The sequence below is a fragment of the Buteo buteo genome, chromosome 5, assembly GCF_964188355.1.
Source record: "Buteo buteo chromosome 5, bButBut1.hap1.1, whole genome shotgun sequence".
Lineage (NCBI taxonomy): Eukaryota > Metazoa > Chordata > Aves > Accipitriformes > Accipitridae > Buteo > Buteo buteo.
Window position 1 is genome coordinate 35,462,778 of NC_134175.1, and position 19,680 is coordinate 35,482,457.

Consider the following 19,680-nt stretch of genomic DNA (forward strand, 5'->3'; position numbering starts at 1 on the left):
GGCATAACAGAAAGATGGCCTTGCCAAAAAGAACGTACTTTCTCTTCTTTAAAATAGAATAGAGGGGTGCAGAGTAACAATGCTTCCGCTGTACTGGATGTAGTATACCGCCCATAAGGAACCAGCAGTTGTAGACAAAGGGATTTTGGTAGGAATTGACTCCCTCATGCATGGTCGGGCACAAGTTCTTCAATTTATTTTTTAACTTGAATAAACAGAAAATGACATAGCGGATTCCATGTCAGCCAAAAGAGCCATCTGTGGTCTAACCCTGTGAGAAACGGTATAGCAATAATTCCAATGCCACCAACAGTGTGGAGTTTGCCAAAAAAGCAGATGCTTCTTTTGACATGCATCTTCAATGCGGTGCCGTTTCTATCCTATAATTGCTGTCTATGGAGGGAGGGTGGATAGGGATAGCCAGATGAGCAGAATGCTGAAACTGTAGTTTTGGGGGAAAAAACCCAAGAGTTTGGAAAATAACAACAAAAAATAAAAAAGAAAGACTATAAAAATAACTTTTAAAAAAAGCTGAAATAAAAAACTGCAGAATTCTCCTATGTGCTTCATGAAACCTGTGACACTTTTTAAGTAAGAGACAGTACTTGCAAGAGCTTATCAGAAATCTGAAGTCTAATACAATATGGAAGAACAGTACATAATACTTAGGAAACTTTTCTGCAGAGTTTTTAACTTTTCAATAGAAAACATTTCTTCTCTATTATTTTAAAGAACTAAGGATCGGCCAAACATACTTTTTTTACTGTACTGCCAGTCTTTGTAATTCAGACATTCAAGCAGTTCTCTGCGTAAGCCAAGGTATCTATGTGTCTGTACTGTGCTGTTTTTTAACGTGGTACTTAGACTCATCAACAGCAGCTTTATGAGATACATAGACTTAGCTGGACTAACCACCAAAATACAATGATGGATGGCATTCTTAATTGTTAAGAAAAGAGCATCATGAATGTTGCATATTTACTCTATGAAATTAAAAACTTAAGTACCTAAGCCCATAAAAATATGCATTTTAACATCATAAATAGAAGTACTTGAAAACAGTAAGTTTTCAATCACATTGAATATTGTCTGTGGTCCCATTTGTTGGCACTGGAGGTAAAAGTTCACAACAGGTAATGACAAAAAAGGTGAACAAAACAGCAGTTGAGCTGGAGATCTGCATTCTTCTAACAGAAGAGTCTGTCCTCTGAACAGAAGTAACTGCCTTGTGTGATGCAGGAAGGTCTCACTGCCAGAGCTTAGTTTTGCAGGATTCACTTAGAGAAATGGTTACCTGCTGTCTCTTACTTTCCTGCAGGGGACCCAAAAAATACCCAGGATAAAACCAGGTCTCATTTTCCATACACTTAAGTCATACCTGGTGGTGCTGCTTTTGGTACGTTAATTCTTCCCATTACACTATAAATGCAGTAAGAGGATAATACGTAATATTTATTTTCAGATCTCAGTACACTTGTTTCCAGATTCCATGAATGTTAAAAAATAATTGCCATTTTTCCTTTCCATTTCTTATTATGGGAGATGTCTGGTTGTTTTAAGTTTTTTCTTTCTAAAAAAAAAAATAATTATAGGAACTTTGTATTATCCTAACCAGAGCAGTATTTTCAACTTTGAAATATTAGTGCACCTTCTGATCTTCAGTCTTGTTTAGGGTAACTTCACTTACTAAACAGTGGTTAAAACCAAAAATGTTCAGAAGCACCATGAATTTGAGGACTGAGGAGGAGGAGGAAGCGATAGGATCAATGATGCCTTTCAGTGTGCCTTTTGCTCTGCTTCCTCCTGTCCCATGACAGTGCATGCTGAGAAGCTAATGAGTTTATTAGCTTGTGCTCCACTCCAGTCCACATCTCGCTTTCTGCTACAGAGTGCCTTAGAAAGGGAACTGCTGATCTAGGCAGTATTTCCTTATTTTGCTGATGAAAATATCACGTGGGATGGTGTCAGGAGTCTCAGTCAAGATCTCTAGATATTTACTGCTTCTGTCCTATCCACTGAGGTGGTTGCACTGGTACTGAAAAAAATTAGGTTGTTTTAATGTGATCTGGTTTTGACATCTATTCTGTCTGCTTTTTTGTCATTTTGTTATCTTCTAGATTCTTGTAAGCTGATTGTTCAATAAATTGTTCCAGAATATTTCTGGGAGTTGAAGTTGGGCTGACTGCTGTGAAATTCCCTGGGTCTTCCTCTTCTCCTTTAAAAAAAAAAAAAAAAAAAAAAAATTGCAAGACATTTGATGGCTGACAGAGAAGTGAAACTATTTATGGGAATTCTATATGTGCCAGCTGCAGTTTGACTGGATGGCTTTTTCATATCCTGGGAATTTGACAACTTTCATGAAGTAGAACAATTACCTGAATACTTTTTTTTTTCTTTGATTTTTTTTCATCTGTTTTGAGCTGACACCTGAAGAGTTTTGAAATGGTGGTAGTATGTAGGAGTTTCCTGTTTAATGAATGCTTAAGCAGTCCTGTATACAGTGAGAAGGGACCACTGTGACCTTCTAGTGTAGGGATCTCTGAACCTCTTAACGCTGTGAGCACCGAAATAGTCATTGTCCGAGAGGCATATGCAAATGCTACGTTTCTGCGCTTTTCCACTTAAACCTCATAGCTGCTGCCTTCAATGCTCTAAGAAACCTTCCACGTGCTTATTGCTGGCATTTCATTGACTCTACTGGAAAAATGGCCCATGCCACTATGTAGGACCTTCCTGCTAGCATATGACCCAGTGTGGCCCCTCTCCCATTGCACAACCTGAGATACAAAAAGCTTATTGAGTAGTTTTTGGCTTAGAGTCTGTACGTATTGTCTTTTGAGCTGCCATTGAAGTGCTTGTGAGCTGTATGTGATTTGCCAGCTCTGTGTGACCATCGCTGGTCTAGTCTTACCCACTGCATGACACAGGAGTTTCTAAGTTAATTGCTGTTTCAATTGAAGCATTTCTCCTACCAATGATACCTTGGATGTTTCCTGTTCTGGAGAAGATTGTAAGATTTTATACCCTGCTATTAACGTGTACCAACAGATGTGTAATGCAAGGGAGGAATTATTATTTGTATTCAGTGTCATGTGCTGGACTTCCTACCTTTCACAGGCTTACACAAACCAATTAGTATGTGAGTTGAGTCTCTGGAAGTGGATGTGTTTTCTTCTAATTGTAATTTGAATCCTCAGGCTGGAACAAAGATTTTAACATAGTCTACAGATTCAGTACCATTTTTTTCTCTGGATCCTGAGCAAAAGCCTTGGCTGGTTTCACTGAAGGAAATAGGTCTGCATATTTACTAGAGTCAAGAAGGAAGTTGGCAGTGAATTCTTTTGTGTCTATTGCTCAATGAAGGGCTAACCGCAAAAACATGTACATGCTTTTTTGTCCTGTAGATCTTAGTACCAAGTGCTCTTTCTTCAGGTGCTTCAGCATCTTGACTTTCTTTTTATATTCTTTTAACTTAGACTAGTTGTTGGATTGCTGCAGCCTGTTCAAATTTCAGAAAATAGAACTCAAATAATTTGCTTTAGATGTGTCTATAATTCTGTCATGGCTAGGGCATGGTACCAATGTATTGTTTCAGAGGATTGTCCAGGGAATCCAGGTATACAACTGAGAGGGAAGAGGATGCTGTGATTCATGATGAGCAAACAGAAGGGAGAAGGGTTGACAGCATCTGCAAAGGAACAGGACACAGCCCTGTTCAGCACTCCTGTCTATCTCCTTTGTGATACCTTTTGTGCTGTGGTGTGGCTAGTTTCATGTATCCAGCACCTTTTATTTGTCTCTGGACTAGGGGAGTCAGTCAGTGGAGCACTTAAAAATACCTGACAGGGGATAAAGTCAATTGAGTAGGGGAGCTCCTGGGAACTTTGATGCTTTTTCATTGTCACTGAGACTTTAGAAGAACTACCTGAACCAGGAGGAGCTTCCTGCATCCATTGCTTGCTCTGTTGTTGCAACCTCTCCTGCCGTCTTTAAGTTAGAGATCTTTATTTTAGTACTAGCAGTAATAATAATAATAATGAAAAAACCCCTATTCTAGGAGAAAAAACTGTTCGGTACCATCAGCATGGATTTTGTCATATGCTTCAATGTGGCCAGGATTATGCTCCCGCTTTTTCAAGTGTCTTTGTAACAAAGAAATACGTAGATTTAGAGCTTTGTTTCATTACTAGCAGAAGATTGCTGTTGCATTAAGCTTTAGTATGTATAATCTAAATAGTATTGGTTCCATCTCCTGTAAAAAGATGGGAACGTGACATTTTGTAACAAGCTGCAATGGTTTACTTCTGTACTTTCTGCTGTTAGCAATTGTTGCTTTCTGGTGAGAACAAGTTTAGTCCTGCTATGTTACTGTGAAGGGTAGTTTGTCCTTTCACCATCCTGAGGAAAAGGAAGCAGAATAGCTGTCAGTGGGGAGAGAGCCTGGGTTATAATCAGAATAGTCTAGGGGTAAAACTGCTAGGATCATTTGAGCTGTGGTTTATGCTAGACTTTGTCTTGTTTCATTGCTGATAGAGCCACTCTTCATGAAGATCTTTTAAAACGGAAGCTGAGAAAAGCACCTCACTCCCGCATTTCTGTATTTTGAGGAAGGGCTTCTTAAATGGCTCAGAAAAAAGGTGTATTGACTGCTTTCGTGGATTTTTGCCGGGAATGTTTCTCATTCTTACTGGCAAGATGGTTCAAATTAGTTAAAGCACAATGGACTTGAGAAGAAAGACAATATTAATTAAAAAAAAAAAGTTGAAGTGAAAAGAGCTTTTTTTTTTTTACTTTCATACATACATGAAGATATCCATCTATGTTTTTGTTTCCTTTTATTTCTTTTTAGTATGGCAAAGACTGTCATCTGTATTTAGAAAAATAGTTTTCCTAGGAATTGGCTATAACATACAGGCAAGAAAAAGGGCATAACCCTCTATTTTTATCTTGCAATTCTCCTCTTAAAACTTGTGTTAAGGAATAAAATTGAAGCTGAGGGGCTTTTTTTTCTTCCCTGTTAAGTGTGATTTGGTGTTTTGAGGGTTTTTGTTGTTTTTTGGGTTTTTTTTTTTTGGTGTGTGGTTTTTTTTTTTTTCCTCCCAACCTGTTTATTGCCATCCATCATTATCGTAATGCCAGCTGTAGTATTTTGGGCGTAGTTCTTCCATGCCAAGATATGGAAGCTTTAGAGACCTTTTGGGGAGAAACCCAGGGCTGGATCTCCAGGTGCTCCTGGGCTGTCCGTGATATTTTGTAACAGCGAGAGTCCCTGCTTGATGCCAGTCTCCACCCATGGGGTCCTGCCTCTTCCCAGCACCTAGCTGTTTCTGCTCCATGTGACTGGAGCATCAACACCCATCTTCACTATCTAAAGGGAGATGGAATAGGCTTGGATCCTGGGTGTGCAAATAGCTCTGTGTGATCACGAGATACGGTATCTGTGGTCTCAGCCTTGTGCAGTAAAACACCCCTTGCTGGAATAGTCCTGTTGACTCTTGCAGTGTCAGTGTAAGACCATGTTTTTTACCCATGCAAAGAGAAGTTCAGGTTGGTGATTTAAAGGAGAAAAAGGGGGCAGGTCTCAGGGATTTTCCCTCCTGAGGAGATTTTCAGCAGGAGTTTGGAGGACCCAGCTTCTGAGATGCTCTTTACTCTTTATACTGGTATCATCCTGAAAATGCTTAGAAAGCAGCTGACTTGCTGAATCTTCCTGTGACAAGTGCTGACAGACTGAAGAACAACAGTTGGAGAACCTACCCTAAGGCAGGAGATGTGAATACAGCAGCGACAGATCTTTCTGTTTTTACTGGTTGACATGTGGCCACTGAGAATTGGACTTGGAGAGGCCTCCAGAAATTCAGTTTTGCTTCCCATAACATTTCAGACATGATGATGGAAGCCATGAAATAGAACAGTGCAGGACACTCAAAATGGCATCTCCACTACAGCTGTCAGTTTGCAGGCTTACACTAAGTGGTCAAGGTTTAATGTTTCCTCATCTAAAGGAAGGTGATAAAGCAACTGTCTTCATCAGTGAACAGTCATTTCTGTTAAATATTTGGAGTTATTCTTTCTGCGTGGGACATGATTTTATTCCAAACAACCTCCTATTTCCTAAGTTGTGCACTAAGTGTGGCAGTGTCTTGCTTCACTAGATGTGGCATCTATTTTCCTGAGCTCTCACTTCTATTGTACATATAAAGCTGGTGTTAAGTAGATTAATAAATAAATAAAAAATCACCCCCTAGTTTAATCCAGAAATTTTCCAGATTCATGTAATTTAATACTTTTTATCACTGTAGCACACATCCACAAAAACTTATGGTAATTTTTGTATCAATGCCAGTTACTGAAGGTGCTGTTTCAAAATGCTGTTTAGTGAAATCAGGGAGGTTAGGCAAAGTCAGACAGGGTGAGCAGGTACTTGAAGCTTAATCACCTGAACAAAGCTAGGCAAACACCAGTGACAAGATTTTGAAACTATGAGATGATCCAAGTAGCAGTTCAGGCTAAATCAGATAGTTAATGTATGCTGTAATTTATGGTTTGAATGTAGAGTAGATGTGCGAGAACTAACTCTGTTGTTAAAAGTCACGGTATTTTTCCCATCAGGAATTTTAGCTGAGTGAAGGAACTCATAATTAAATGCTAGCGTGTTATATAACTTCATAGACATGGTTTTATAACACAAAGTTAGATATTTAAATGGATTGCTACCATAATAATCGCACTCAGTTTTAGGACAGTCGTTATCCAAGTTATCATCTGCTTGTTGGAGTTTTCTTGGACTTTTGTAGTCTGAAGGCAGCAAGCAGCAGTATCTCTCAACTCCTAGGTCAAAGGAATTTCTCAGGGTTGTTCCGTTTTGTTTTGGTTGGGTGTTGTTTTTTTGTGTGTTTTTTTCCTGTTGACAGTGAAGAGATTCTTCTCCTTGGCAGGCAAAATCCTGCTCTGACTCATTTCCAGTCCTTAAGCATAGAGTGGTTTACAAGAAAGACAGGAATGGCTCATATAAAGATGAGTATATTCTCCAGTTGTTTTTCAACACTTGTGATTATTCCTGTTTGGGTTTTATATTGAGAAGAAAATGCAGGCAGACGATTTTCCTTGGTTTAAGGCACTCCACGGGGACTGTTCTGTCACTGAACTTTTCCTAATGAGTACCTGTGGTTTTCTCACTGCTGCAGTCGGGCTGTGAAAGGCTGGAGGGAAGATCTCTTGGAGATCAGGCAAAGGTGTTGGGAGCTCCTCACAGCTGACTCCAGAATGGGATGGGGTGATCATACAGCATATGGGATGATTATTCTGTCACTGGCCTTTTTTGCTTAGAGGTTTGTTGAAGACGACAGGAAAGAAACTGCTGTGGAGAAAGAATGATTGCTAATTAGCTTTGGGAGTGAAGACTAAAGAGGAAATGGTAAACCAGTGTGACAGTGATATTTCTTGTGAACAGGAATATTGTCACAAGAAATAATGGTCTGTTACTTAGATTTATTCCTCCTCTACTTGTATTCAGTGTTTTAATTTAAGATGCAATGATTAAAAAGAAAAATTAATGAATATGTTTTCATGTAGGTTACTTTATTGCAAACTGTTATGAAGTCCGTATGAGAAAATTGTAAGAACAGCTTTTGATATGAATTTGTAGCAGAGACTACAGTTTGTAAAACAAAACTTTTCAAAAATTGATTTCAGGTTTTATAAAGAGCTTTCAGCTAATGTTCATGAAAGCTGTTTCCAAACAAACAACCCCAGGTCTCCACTGCAGAACCTCTTGCCAGTGAGCACTGTTATCATCCAGGGGTGTGGAAAAAAGTCATACATCCTCGCTGACATCGATACATTGGCAAAACCCCAGGCGTGGATGCAGCTGTGCCGGCAGAGGAGAACTTTTATCAGCTTAGCTTATGTTGTTTGGGGAGGTGATGCAACTACGCCAGCAGAAAAACTCTTCTCTTGGCATGCGCTGTCAGCGTAGGAGGCTCTGCCAGCACAGCTACAGCAGCGAGGCTCTGCACCGCTGACGAGCCCTGCGCAGCAACTGCAACTGGAAAAGAAAAGCCCCTTTGAACAAAAGAGAGACCTCTATAATTTAGTTTTTACTAGTAGTCATCGATGAGGAACAGAGCGGAAAGAGTGATTCAGATTTGAAAATTAAGTTTTAATGTAAAAAATATGTTTAAGTCGTATGGCTTTAAGATGTCACTGGCCCTTTAATGGTTGTCTGTGTGTCATTGGGTTGCAGGGTTTGAGAGCTGCAGTACGCCCAGCATCTGTGTTTTGTAAAGCCTTTAAGGCTGGTAAAGGTATGAGATTCTGTGGAAGCAGTGAAAAACCTTCTGTCTGCAAACTTAGGAAGACAACTGTAATCACATTTACATTCCCATCATATTTGGATGTGACCACTAGCACTAGAGCATATTCATGTTTAAATAAAAGTTTAAATTTCTCAGAATGCAGTGTTTATGTTTTACAGGAAGACAGAGTTAGGATTCCTGCGCGCGCGCACGCACACACACTCTTCCCTCTCCTGCCTTCGGCCAGCTGGTGACAAGATTTTACAAAACTCCAGCTCTTCATAATGTAGAAAACTAAGGATTTTAAGGGAAAAACATTGTAAGAACCAAAAGCAAAACCAAACCAAAGATATTGAAAAACAGAATAGAGGCTCTTAGTCTCCGATAGTAATTGCCAGTTAAGATGAAGACTGGTACATGTATGTTGACTTTTACGGCAGCTGTACCTGCATGCACGAGGGAAGTGCACGTTTCAAAACCTTGAACGGAGCAGTTGTGCATTTGATCACTGTGTGCATTTTGAGAACTCCACTGAAGGCTTTTTGAAGAGAATAGCCCCGTGCCAGACTAAGTTTGTTCGGTTTGTTATGAAAATGTTTTGAAACTAGTTGCTCTGTCATTCTGCATTGCTTGTAACCCTAAAAATAATTGCCTGGCGTTACTGGAAGCAGAACGTCTGACAGCCCAACTTGTGCTGCCATAGTTAAAATCAGTCAGTGTTTCCATTACAAACTTGGAGGGAGGGTTTAATCTTTTTCCCATTTTAAATCACGCCTGGAAGAAATTCTAGATCAGCGCGTCAACTCCAAGTATAAATCTTTTGGAAGAGATTTGATGTTTCTAAAAATCTTTATTTAAAAACAAACCAAAAAAAAACCTCCAACCCTATGGCAATGAAATACTGATACTCAGCTTTGAAATGTTAAATGATCAGGAATATATTTCATTCTTTTTGGTAATTTTCAGTTCAATTAAATTAGGCAGCAAAAATGTTTCTACATATCAATGTTGATTTTATAGTGAGTGTTGCAGTTTGCTGTTCCAGGCTATCATTGCTGCATAATAAACCTTGCAATATGCTGAATTGGAAGATTTCAAAACCTTCCTACGGAAACACAAAAAAGAAATGCATAATTATTATAAAGTATCTGATATAAGGCATGCCGTTGTACTTTTCTCCCACTCACAATTTCATTACAATTTCCCAAGGTTATCTCGAAAATGGTTTCACTTTTCTTGTGTATTAAGGCTGTAGTTTCATGGATGCTTTAAACTGAGGTAGACTGTAATCCCCTTCTGTCTGCCTACACATTCCTGTTCCCTGCCTTGTGACAGCCAAAGCTTTTGCGTAGCACAAAACCACATGTGGTGAACCAGATCAGGGAGGATAATTTTCTTTGGTTCAGGCTGTGGCTACACAACTGTTTGTACTAGTCCAAAGAAAAGGGTGGCACCGGGGCGGGAACAAGTGAGTCTACACTGACATCTCACTTTATATTCTGCCCCCCCCCCCCCCCCCCCCCCCCCCTACTGTGCCTTTCCTCTGCAGCTCACAGGGCGGTTCTTTGCTATGAGCTTCCTGAGCCGTGGAGGCTCAGGCTTTTGCAGGAAAGAGGCTACATGCAGCCAGTTCTTTTTGTCAGTGAAAACCTTATAGTCACAAGACTTTTACTGGCAACTTTAGTTCTCTAGTATATTTGTTCAAGTATTTCTCTCTTACAACACCAGAGACCTATTCATAATACTTGCTGTACAGTGTCCTGCTATACTGTTAATGCAAATGATTGACAGTTCTGCTGCAGATTTTCTGTAGGAAATCTGTTTTTATGTTCCATTAGGACCTGATTTTAAGAACAATAGCATTAGATACCTTGAGGACTAGGTAGAAGTACTTATGTGCTTATCTCCTTTTGAAACTTGAATTTTTTGCCATTATACAGAATCTCTTTCTTGACACTCTTGAAATAATCCACAAATACTGAGATCAGTGGCAGTATGAAAGTTCTGCTGAGGCTCACAATTAATTTAAAGTCTGGTCCTTAAGCTGTCCGTGTTCCCTCTCTATCTTTAAAAAAAAAACAGTAGCAGTATTCTGTGAAGTACTAAAAGCCAGAAGAGGCTTCTAATTATTTTTATATTTCTGGATAGATTAAGGAAACAGCATAGTCTTAATTTCTGACACAGTAATTCATTTATGGTGTGAAATAGTCATAGTCATGTAAACTTAGTTTATACCTCCTGGAACCTAGAGGAACAATATCTCTTATTTCATTTTCACATCTGATGCCACAATGAAGAGTGATAAAATCCTATGAGTAATATTCAGCAGAGGTTAGATATAATTTGAGCCTATGTCATGCATTGAGCATGCTTCAGATGGTGGTTGGGTACATTAGAATGTGCATGTGAATCCTGTCCCAAGTGTGGTGTGAAAGCAGGTGTATTTAAAATACATGAGTAATTACGTACAGGTTTATCAGTGCTCCAAATGGTAAACAGGCTACTGTCAACTGAGCTAACATGCATGCTGCGATTGCTATCTATAGTTTACTCTAACGTGCTTTTTCCTTTGCAGCAGTCCATTGTACCAGCCCACCCAATGGCTCCTCCTAGTCCCAGCACCACCAGCAGTAATAACAACAGTAGTAGCAGCAGCAACTCAGGATGGGATCAATTAAGTAAAACAAACCTTTACATCAGAGCACTGCCTCCAAACACCACTGATCAGGACCTGGTAAAATTATGCCAACCGTAAGTACTATGCTTAAATATAAATTATAATGTCATACCTTAAAAGCTTATAGGAGGTATACAAACTGAGTGTTTGGATTATGGGGGAAGAAAACCAGATTCGTAAATAAAAATCCTCTAACTGTAGTACAATGGCAGGTTTCAACTTCCCCGGCAATCAGAAGGAAAAGAATGTGTTTGGCACTTTGGAGAAGCAAAGAAAGTTGAAGTATAGTGGTGAAGAGAAGCAACCCATTGCTTTAGTAAAAAAAACTATGATCACCCATACTGCTGCCTGATGCTGTTGAATTCACAGATAAATGAAAATTAACACCTGAATGTGAAACTTGCTATTAAGAACCTTCAATAGGGGGTCTTCTCTGTTCACTGCGAAGATAATGTGTTGATACAAACTCCTCAAGTAATTGTTCTGTATCATTGTAAATTACAGTGTGCATTTGAATGCTTGACCTAGTTTCAGACTAATTTATGTTTGCTGTACATTACTGCACAATTATATTTATGATTAGAAATAGTCAATCTGTGTAAGAACCCTCTAGTCACTGGAGTTCCAGGTAGACTTGGCTTAGCAGAAGGTTTTCAGGCAATGTTGTTAACATGAGATTTTCTTGCTGGCATGAGTTTTTGGGTTTGTTTTTTTAATTTTTACAGCAGCATATGCCTTTTAGTTACTTTCAAATGTGGATCAGATATCAAGACACCATGCAATTATGTTGTTTATACAGGGTTTAAAATCACCTTTCTTAAATGTTTCACTGAATTTTTAAAATCCTTAGTACTTCCGAAATTCATAGTGCACTTTCTGGATTATTTTGAAATCAAAAGTATTTCGCTAAATTTTCAATATTACCCGTAAGAAAACACCCAAATCTCTCTTGAATGAATGGAAAATCATTAAGATTTGTATGTAACACTACTGTCTGAGATTCTCAAAGTAATTTTATTTCAATTTAGCAGATAAGTAACTAGGAATATACAAAAACACATGCCCAAGATCACAACACCAGTTAGCAAAATAGCCAGGGAAACCTGTAAGTCTTGGATCCCACCTTATATGAGGTGCCTTTTGTTTTTGAATATTGCAAAAAATCTAATTTATAGAGTTTTTTTTTTTTTTTAACAAAACTTGAACTTTCAGGACAGTAGTGACATATCAGTCATCTTAGTATTATAATGAAAACAACTTGCTCTCGGGTCTTGAAAGAAAAAAATTTTCCATTTGGTCATTTTCCCAACAGCAAATGAAATCCATGTGTTTTACAGAAAAGAGAACAAGATTATCAATCTGTGAAAAGATTCATTGATAAATTAAACATTTTTACAGCTTTCCATGTGACAGTGACCTCTCATCACTTGAATTTTACTTGCAAATGCATGTTTTACAGAAGTGGATTTTTCCTTCCTGTTTTTGTCTTTTGAAATGATGAAGAAAGCTTGGCTTGCGCACTCATGTTATGTTAGGACAGAGTTGTGAGGTTATTTTGCACGAGCTGCCCAGTAACTACTATTTGTGCAGTGGTTACTATAGCTCCTTAATCTCTTTCTGAAGACATTTTGGTTTGCACAGTCTTAGATGTAATCAGTGCATGAACATCCTAGAAAAAATATGTTCAATATTTTGCTGTAACTGGTCCTTTTTCTCTTGAATAGCCAGAGATTCTGTTGTTGTTGCTGTTCAATATATAATTGCAGTTGGAACAGCATGAATTTTACAAATAAAGAAAAGGCAAGAACTGCAGCCATGAAGTTATTAAATCAATTCTGACATGAATTTACAGACTTGGAAGGTCATGGCGTTTCTTCCTGTGAGATATTTCTCTCCTAAATGTCTTACTTGAGAAGAAGGGAGGCCCTGTCTCAAAATTCTCCATTTCTGCTGAGGAACCAAGTGAGATGTCCAGAAATTTTAGGTTTGGAACATCTTTCAAAAATCTGGGTAATCTATTAAGAGCCTTAGGCTTCTTTGCCAGCGTAGCCCCTTAGCAACTAACTTGATGGTGCAGTAAGATAGAAATGACAGCACTCTCTCCTTGTTCACAAAAGCTCAGTAATCCACTTTTATAGACTACGGAAAGTTTGAGATGCAAAATGTTTCCTTCCTACAAAACTGCCTAAACTTCTAGGACATAGAGGGCAAGATATTCTCCAAAGTTAATGTGCCGTGTTCATTGTTTAAGCTGAGACCATACAAAATAAATGGAGAATAAAATCTTGGACACATCGAAGTCAGTGAAGAAACTGCTGTTTACTCCAGATCTCTGAAATACTTTCATTAGCTCTTTCCAAATGCCTAAGATTTTACAGGGAGGCTTTGGAGTAATTTTAGCTCCTTTTCCCCATATAGAGTGGATCTTGCCATCCTAAGAGGTTGTCCACTGGAGTGCTTGATGCTAAGAATGTATAGAAAGGCGGCTCTGCATATTGTAGAAATGCTCTTGCTAGCTGGCAATAACCAGTTTTCAGTGGATGTACAGGAAAAGGTCACTGACTTTTGTTTTATATCTTTTGGCTGTTGTCAGAGAAGACAGAAAACCACCTGTGGGTTGAGGAAATAATGGTTGAAAAACATCATTGTCACTACAAATGCCAAAACCCTCCCTTCTGCACAGATTTTCCCTCTGATCATCATGAACTTGTATCATATACACTGTACTGAAAAGTTATTTTCAGTGATTGTTATTGTAGAGAAATATGGCTTTCAATATAATCCCTCAGAATACAAGGTAAAAGAATCTGCAGAGTTCTTGTGTCTTTTACTTGCTTTAGTCAATATGTTTGCTTTAGTTCTTGCTCATGACAGCTAGCAGTGCTAATTTTTGCCATGTTTTTATTTTGATTAATTATTTTTGGTGAATCACTGGAGAAACCTCTTATCAAATTATAGAAGTGTTGGGCTTGCTTTCCTGTTGTAGCACAGCTGTGCAGTATTTATGAACACAGTTAGCAAATGTTGACCAGTTTTGTGGAAAAGTACTTTCCTGGCAAGAGCACAATTTGCCATTATAAGTCTCTACAAATCTGCTCTCCACCTTCATCTGCTTGGTTCCTTCTAGTTTTCTATTAGGTGATGCTTTCTCCTCTTTTCCAAGATAAAAAGAGTGTATTTCAATTTTGTTGTGAAGTCTTACCTGGGAGTACAGCTATTTTCAGATAGTATTATTGGCTTTTGTGTGGGAAATGAAGCTGCCATGTTTCTAAATAGTTCAAACTTGAGCCTGCTACTCCAGTTCTGCATTGGGAAAACAAATTTCTTCATATCAGTTGTGCCAGAGGCAGAAGTGTGGGGAAGAATAAGGTAGGTATTATGTTTGTCGCAAGGATGTTGAAAGCCAACCCAGAACCAGAGCCCGGAGTGTCGGGGGGACAACACATGAGTCAGTCCTGGCCATAAGAGCTTTCCATCGGGTATGTAAGGGTAGGCAAAGCAATTGATGCAATGGCCCACAGATACTATCTTTTCTGTGGAAGGCTGGACAGGAGCGATCAGCTAAATAGAAGGACAAGAGCAGAGGAAAGGAGAAATTAGAGTAAGAATCCAATGAGCACAGTCTGGGGAAGCCTGCAGGAAGCTGTGTGACTTGGCTGTGCAGTTTCTTTTCCCAAACCATGTAGTGCCATTGCATGAGCTCTGCTGTACTGAGCAAACCTCTGCTGCGAAGAGCTGGTTTTACAGGGTTGTTGGAGCAGTGGTAGCCTCAGCCATGCCTAATTGTACTCCCTTTCCATGGCGTGGCTATCGATACTTGCTTGATGTGCCTCCTTCAGCTGTTGTGTTGGGTTTATGAATACATTTTTTAGGCTTTAATTGTACTTTCTTATTTGGTGACTGTTAGAGAGTCATTTCTTGTAGCTTATTTAATATCTGGATCTGAAGCTGCAAGATTAAATCCATTCCAGTTATTCACTGAAATTGTTGAGGCTGCTTATGTGATTAGGGACTTTGGTGATTGGTCTTAGGAGATTCAGCCAGGAGTTTGTAACTTGCTTTGACATGTTTTTTAGGTGCTTTCCAGACTCTCACTAAGTGCTGTGCTTTGCTGCAGATGACCTTTATGCCCAAGCCACATGGTTCCAAAGCCCTGTGCTTTCCACCGTCCTGCTTATGATTTGCTTGCTAGCCTGCAGCATGGCATCTCTGTAACACTGAATTTCTTCAGAGATCTCCTTTTGTGCCATTCACATCATTAAATGAGGATGATACAGCAGACCTTTCATCCTCCTGACAATCCCCAGTCCCAGGATGAGATTTCAAGCTTTGAGGCTTAATCCAGGTCTCCCCTATTCAGTTCAGCATAAATCATCGTGCCAGCCCACCCTTTGGTGTGCTCCCTTCCAGGCTGTTTGCTCATACCGTGCTGCTTGTATCAAGCTGTTTGTAGTCTATATGATAGTTTCGAAATCTGTTTTTGCTCTGGACAGTTTCACTTAGGCCTTCCCCCTTAAATTATCACTGTGTGGTTATAATGTGAGTTTTTAATTGGATTACAATTAGGAAAGCAGCTGGTTTAAGGTAACAAAGTTAGTGATATAATTACCACGACAGACCATTGTTCTGTGCCAGGATGGTCAGAACACAAAAACAGAACCTTGTAGCAGCTGCCTTTGCTTATGTGCGTTGGGAAATCACGTATCTTGTTGAGAGAGTATTTTAAGGATTCCTTCCTAGATATTTGGCATCATGAACACAGGCATAGCTAAAATGAATGGCAGGCTAATAGTAATTTTGAAACATTTGAGCCAGACGTGCTATACAGCTTTGTTTCCACAGCATGGGAACTTTCATTTTTTATAGTTGCATACTCTAATGTTGCCCTGTTTTGAAGCAAGAGCACCCAAAAGTTATTTCAATTCCCTGCTCTTAATAAAACGCATATTTTCATTAAGTCATGTGACAGCCATTAGCATATTAATGTTTCCATGTTCTTTGCTTGCCATGTGATTGTGACCTCTCCCCATGCTGCCGTTTCCCATCCCCCTCAAACACACTCCAGACTGAGAAGTGGTGAACTGGAGCTCAAACATTTACTGTAGCAGGGAGCTGTCATCACAGTGATCAGTTAAGAGCAAGAAATCTGCTAATTTTACTTAGCATATCTCATTAGAAAAAGGACATGTCTGGACTTTAGGAAATAGTCTGACCGTCTTTTGCATTTAACTCTTTGGGAGAGGGTCTGGGCGGGTCACTGCTGCTTAGTTCAGTCTAAGGAAATGTCTGTAGGACATGAATACAACCCCTTTAGATAGATGATAAGGGTAAGGGAAAGTGGAATGGAAGATTTCAAAGCTAACTTCTCCAATTTTTTTAAAGTGTTTTCTCTTCATTCCTTTCTCCTTTATTCTCCATTTTTCTTGCATTTTTCTTTCATGGTTTGTCAGCTGCAGTGAAATATTGCATTCATAATTATGTGGAATATGATTTCATGTCATATAATTAAGTGTGATACATCAGTGTCTCTGAAACTGTTCCCTTTGAGATCAGTATTAACACTGATTATACTGAAGCAGGAGCATCTCTATTGTTCATACTTTTTAGGGTGGAAAGAAGTCCTCTACAAATTAGTTCTTTTAGAGGTTTATGTATGCATTTTTAAATGGTGTTATTGCATACATCTCTGAATAAATAACACCAGGTTTACAGCATATCATTTGGTTGTAAGAGGAGGTAGATTCTGTAGCAGTTGAGCAGTATGTGTTTTGTAATGTTCAGCTGTATATTGGTACCAGCATCGTCTTTTTCTTTATTCCTTCTTCAAGGATTGTGGCATGGTTTGGGTTTTATATATGCTGCAGTGGATTTCCCCTAACTGCACTTTTTCATCCAGTTTTGCTCTTCGGGGCAAACATAACACCAAGAATGGTGAAGGTATGTTCCCTAGATGTAATAACTGATTGTGCCAGTGCTGCATTGCCTGTGCAGGCACAGGTTGATGTGGAACACAGTGCAGCACTGCAGAGAAACACCCACAGTAACCTCAGGACCAGGATTTAGATAATCTCACTTGTGTTCTGCCCAGCTGATGCACCCAGTTTCTCAGCTAGACAAACTGCCAGAGGAGGAGTTGCATGCCAGTATGGTATGTAAACTGGCTCTGCTAGCTTCTGTCTTTGCTGATAATCTTTTAAGAGGTTGCTGTCAAAAGTGAGTATCCCATTTCTACAGCTGAGAAGAAATAGTATTCAGTTTTGTACATCCCTTTTGCCAGACAGACTGGAGAGATGTAGGCCTGACATGGAGACTGAAATGCTCCTTTTTGTTAGGGCTTGACTTCTACAGTCAGTGGTGAGGCATTTGTGTGGTATGCCACGGGAATTGCGATTGGCCTGGAGATGTGATGTTTGGTTTAAATAGTTATTTCCTTTATTTTTTAGCAACTGCTTTCAGCAGTCATGTTATGAAGTGTCTAGCCTGGCATGATGTTGAAGGAAGACTATCTTCCCCTCAATATTTGCACTTTAATTAGACAGAAATAAAATTCAGACAGCTTTACATTCATGATCAAATTAAATCCACGCTAAAATCCTCTCTGAGGAGTTCTGGGGTGTGTGTGTGTATGTGTATATATATATATATATTTTTTTTTTTTACAATAATGCCTTCTTGTAGGATGTCATTAGGGAGCCATATCTATTTTGGGGGAAACTGTAATTGAGAAAAAAGTGAAAAAAGTTGTCTTCTAGAGTCCTAAACTCTGGATACAGACAGTCTCTTGAGATGCCTTGTATTTAAAACAAATATAGTTTTAATTTTCTCTTTCCATTTTGTGATTAAGCAAAGATTGAAGTTTTTCAGACTCAGTATTTCATTTAGCCTAACAGTAATCAGCAGTTGCCCTCAGCGCACCCTCTTAAAAAACAAGCAGTCTTGAATACAAATGCACTGAGGAACTCTGTGTCTGCATTGTGGTTGCAGATGCAGGGACCCAGCGATTGCACAAGCTCCATCTCCCCCAGGAGATGAGAGTTTTGTTGCAGTGTGGGGCTGGACAAGAGGTGATCCCATGGAATTTCCTTTAGGAAGTGGGGGCGAGGGAGGAGAAGAGGGTGGAAGGAATGTTTCAGCCACAGCTGCTTGTAAAAGAAGCACTAGGAAAACAGACTGGTAAAAGTTACCGCCATTGAAGATCTCTTGTTGGAAGACAAAAAGCTGATTTGGTAGCGTGGGGCCTGTAAAATCTGTGAGCATTTGCAAGTCTGCAGGTATTTGTTTTACAGAGATGCAACCCCTGTTCTGTATCTCAGAGCCGCAGGAAAGAAATGTCCTGTGGCAGCTGGCGGAATGCCTTTGATCAGGGTCCGGTCCTGAGCTTCCCTGACGGCAGGGGCCCGACTCAGATGGGAGGTGATAGCAGCACAGTTATTCATCGGAATAATGTAGTTCAAGAACGTTTTGAAGGGGATTGTTTCATTTCAGTGGACTACTGAAAATGTTAACAACTACTAATCAGGCTTTAACAACTACTAATCAGGCTTTTTAGTGGGTTCCATGATGTCAAAAACCAACCCTTCTGTTGGAGACTGCTTAGGCAGACGTCTCAGTCAAAAACCAGTTCAGAATTGAATCAGCTTAGAGCCCAAGCTGATTTCTGCCCCAGCATGCTTACATTTAAGCTTACCCTTTTTCTCAGGATACCATTTAGTGTAGAAAGCAGGATCAGTATTTGCAAGCAGATTCTTGTATCTAATGTCTTGTATCTCATGTGGTTTCACATAACTCATAGAAATCTCATGAAGTCCTGACTTTGTTTGCTAAAGGTTGGTTCTGCTTAGCTCTGACTTCTGTAACGTTAACTCCTTGAAATGAAAAAGAGCCATCTGATGTTGACACGTTGTAAGATCAGTCAATTTTTTTATAACCCTTCAAACTTTCTTTCCCCCACATTGTTGCCAAGCTGCCTTTAGGGTTGAGAAGCTAACACCCCCAAATTGTATGCAACCCAGATAATAAATATGCATATTTTACCTGCAGAGTGAAAGCAGTAGCAAATATAGGTAAACAAGTTAATTCAGATCCTGCTACCTCCAATGAAACTTGTAATCGAGGAAATAGGGAGAAAAATCAGTGTTTATCCTTAAAAAAATCTCTAGAAAATGTTAAGCCTTGATCCTCAATTGTTTTCTCACAACTTCTAAAATTCTACCTTGTTTTGACATTCAAAAAATGTCATCTGCCTCTTTTCTGTTTGAACCGTGCCTTACTCAAGACTCAGACCAACCCTGTAGAAAATTAAATTACTAAAGGGCTGCTGAGAGAAGAATTAACATTTCATCATTTAAATACCTAATCTCTGCAGATAGTTCTGCAGTACCTGGGAAAAAAGTCAAATTTTAATTTGAATGTTGATAATGTTATGATACATGGACACAGAGCAAAAAACACCAATGAAAACACAAAAAGAGAAGACTTTGATTTCGGGTCTGTTTTGACACTGTTAATAGTACAAATATTCCACTTGAATAACCTGTGTGAGTTGAGTTAATCATTAACAGAATCAATTTTGGTGGAAGAAATATGTTCTGATTTGTATCCTACCCTGCCCCTTCCATTTCCGTTTCTTCTCTTACTTACTTTAATCTCTTATTTTCCTAAAAGAGGAAAAATTTGTAATCTGTTGCTTTGCTGCCACAAGAGAAA

The 19,680-nt window shown here is 39.2% G+C and overlaps 1 protein-coding gene across 4 annotated transcripts in view; it reads left to right on the forward strand.

Annotated features, from left to right (window-relative positions):
* RBMS1 (RNA binding motif single stranded interacting protein 1) overlaps window positions 1–19,680 on the forward strand; it is a 148,369-nt gene that overhangs the window by 70,824 nt on the left and 57,865 nt on the right. For all 4 annotated transcript variants that reach the window (XM_075028586.1, XM_075028587.1, XM_075028588.1 and 1 more), the window contains exon 2: window positions 10,873–11,048. In XM_075028586.1, coding sequence (XP_074884687.1) covers window positions 10,873–11,048 — 176 coding nt within the window. The remainder of the gene's footprint in view (window positions 1–10,872; window positions 11,049–19,680) is intronic.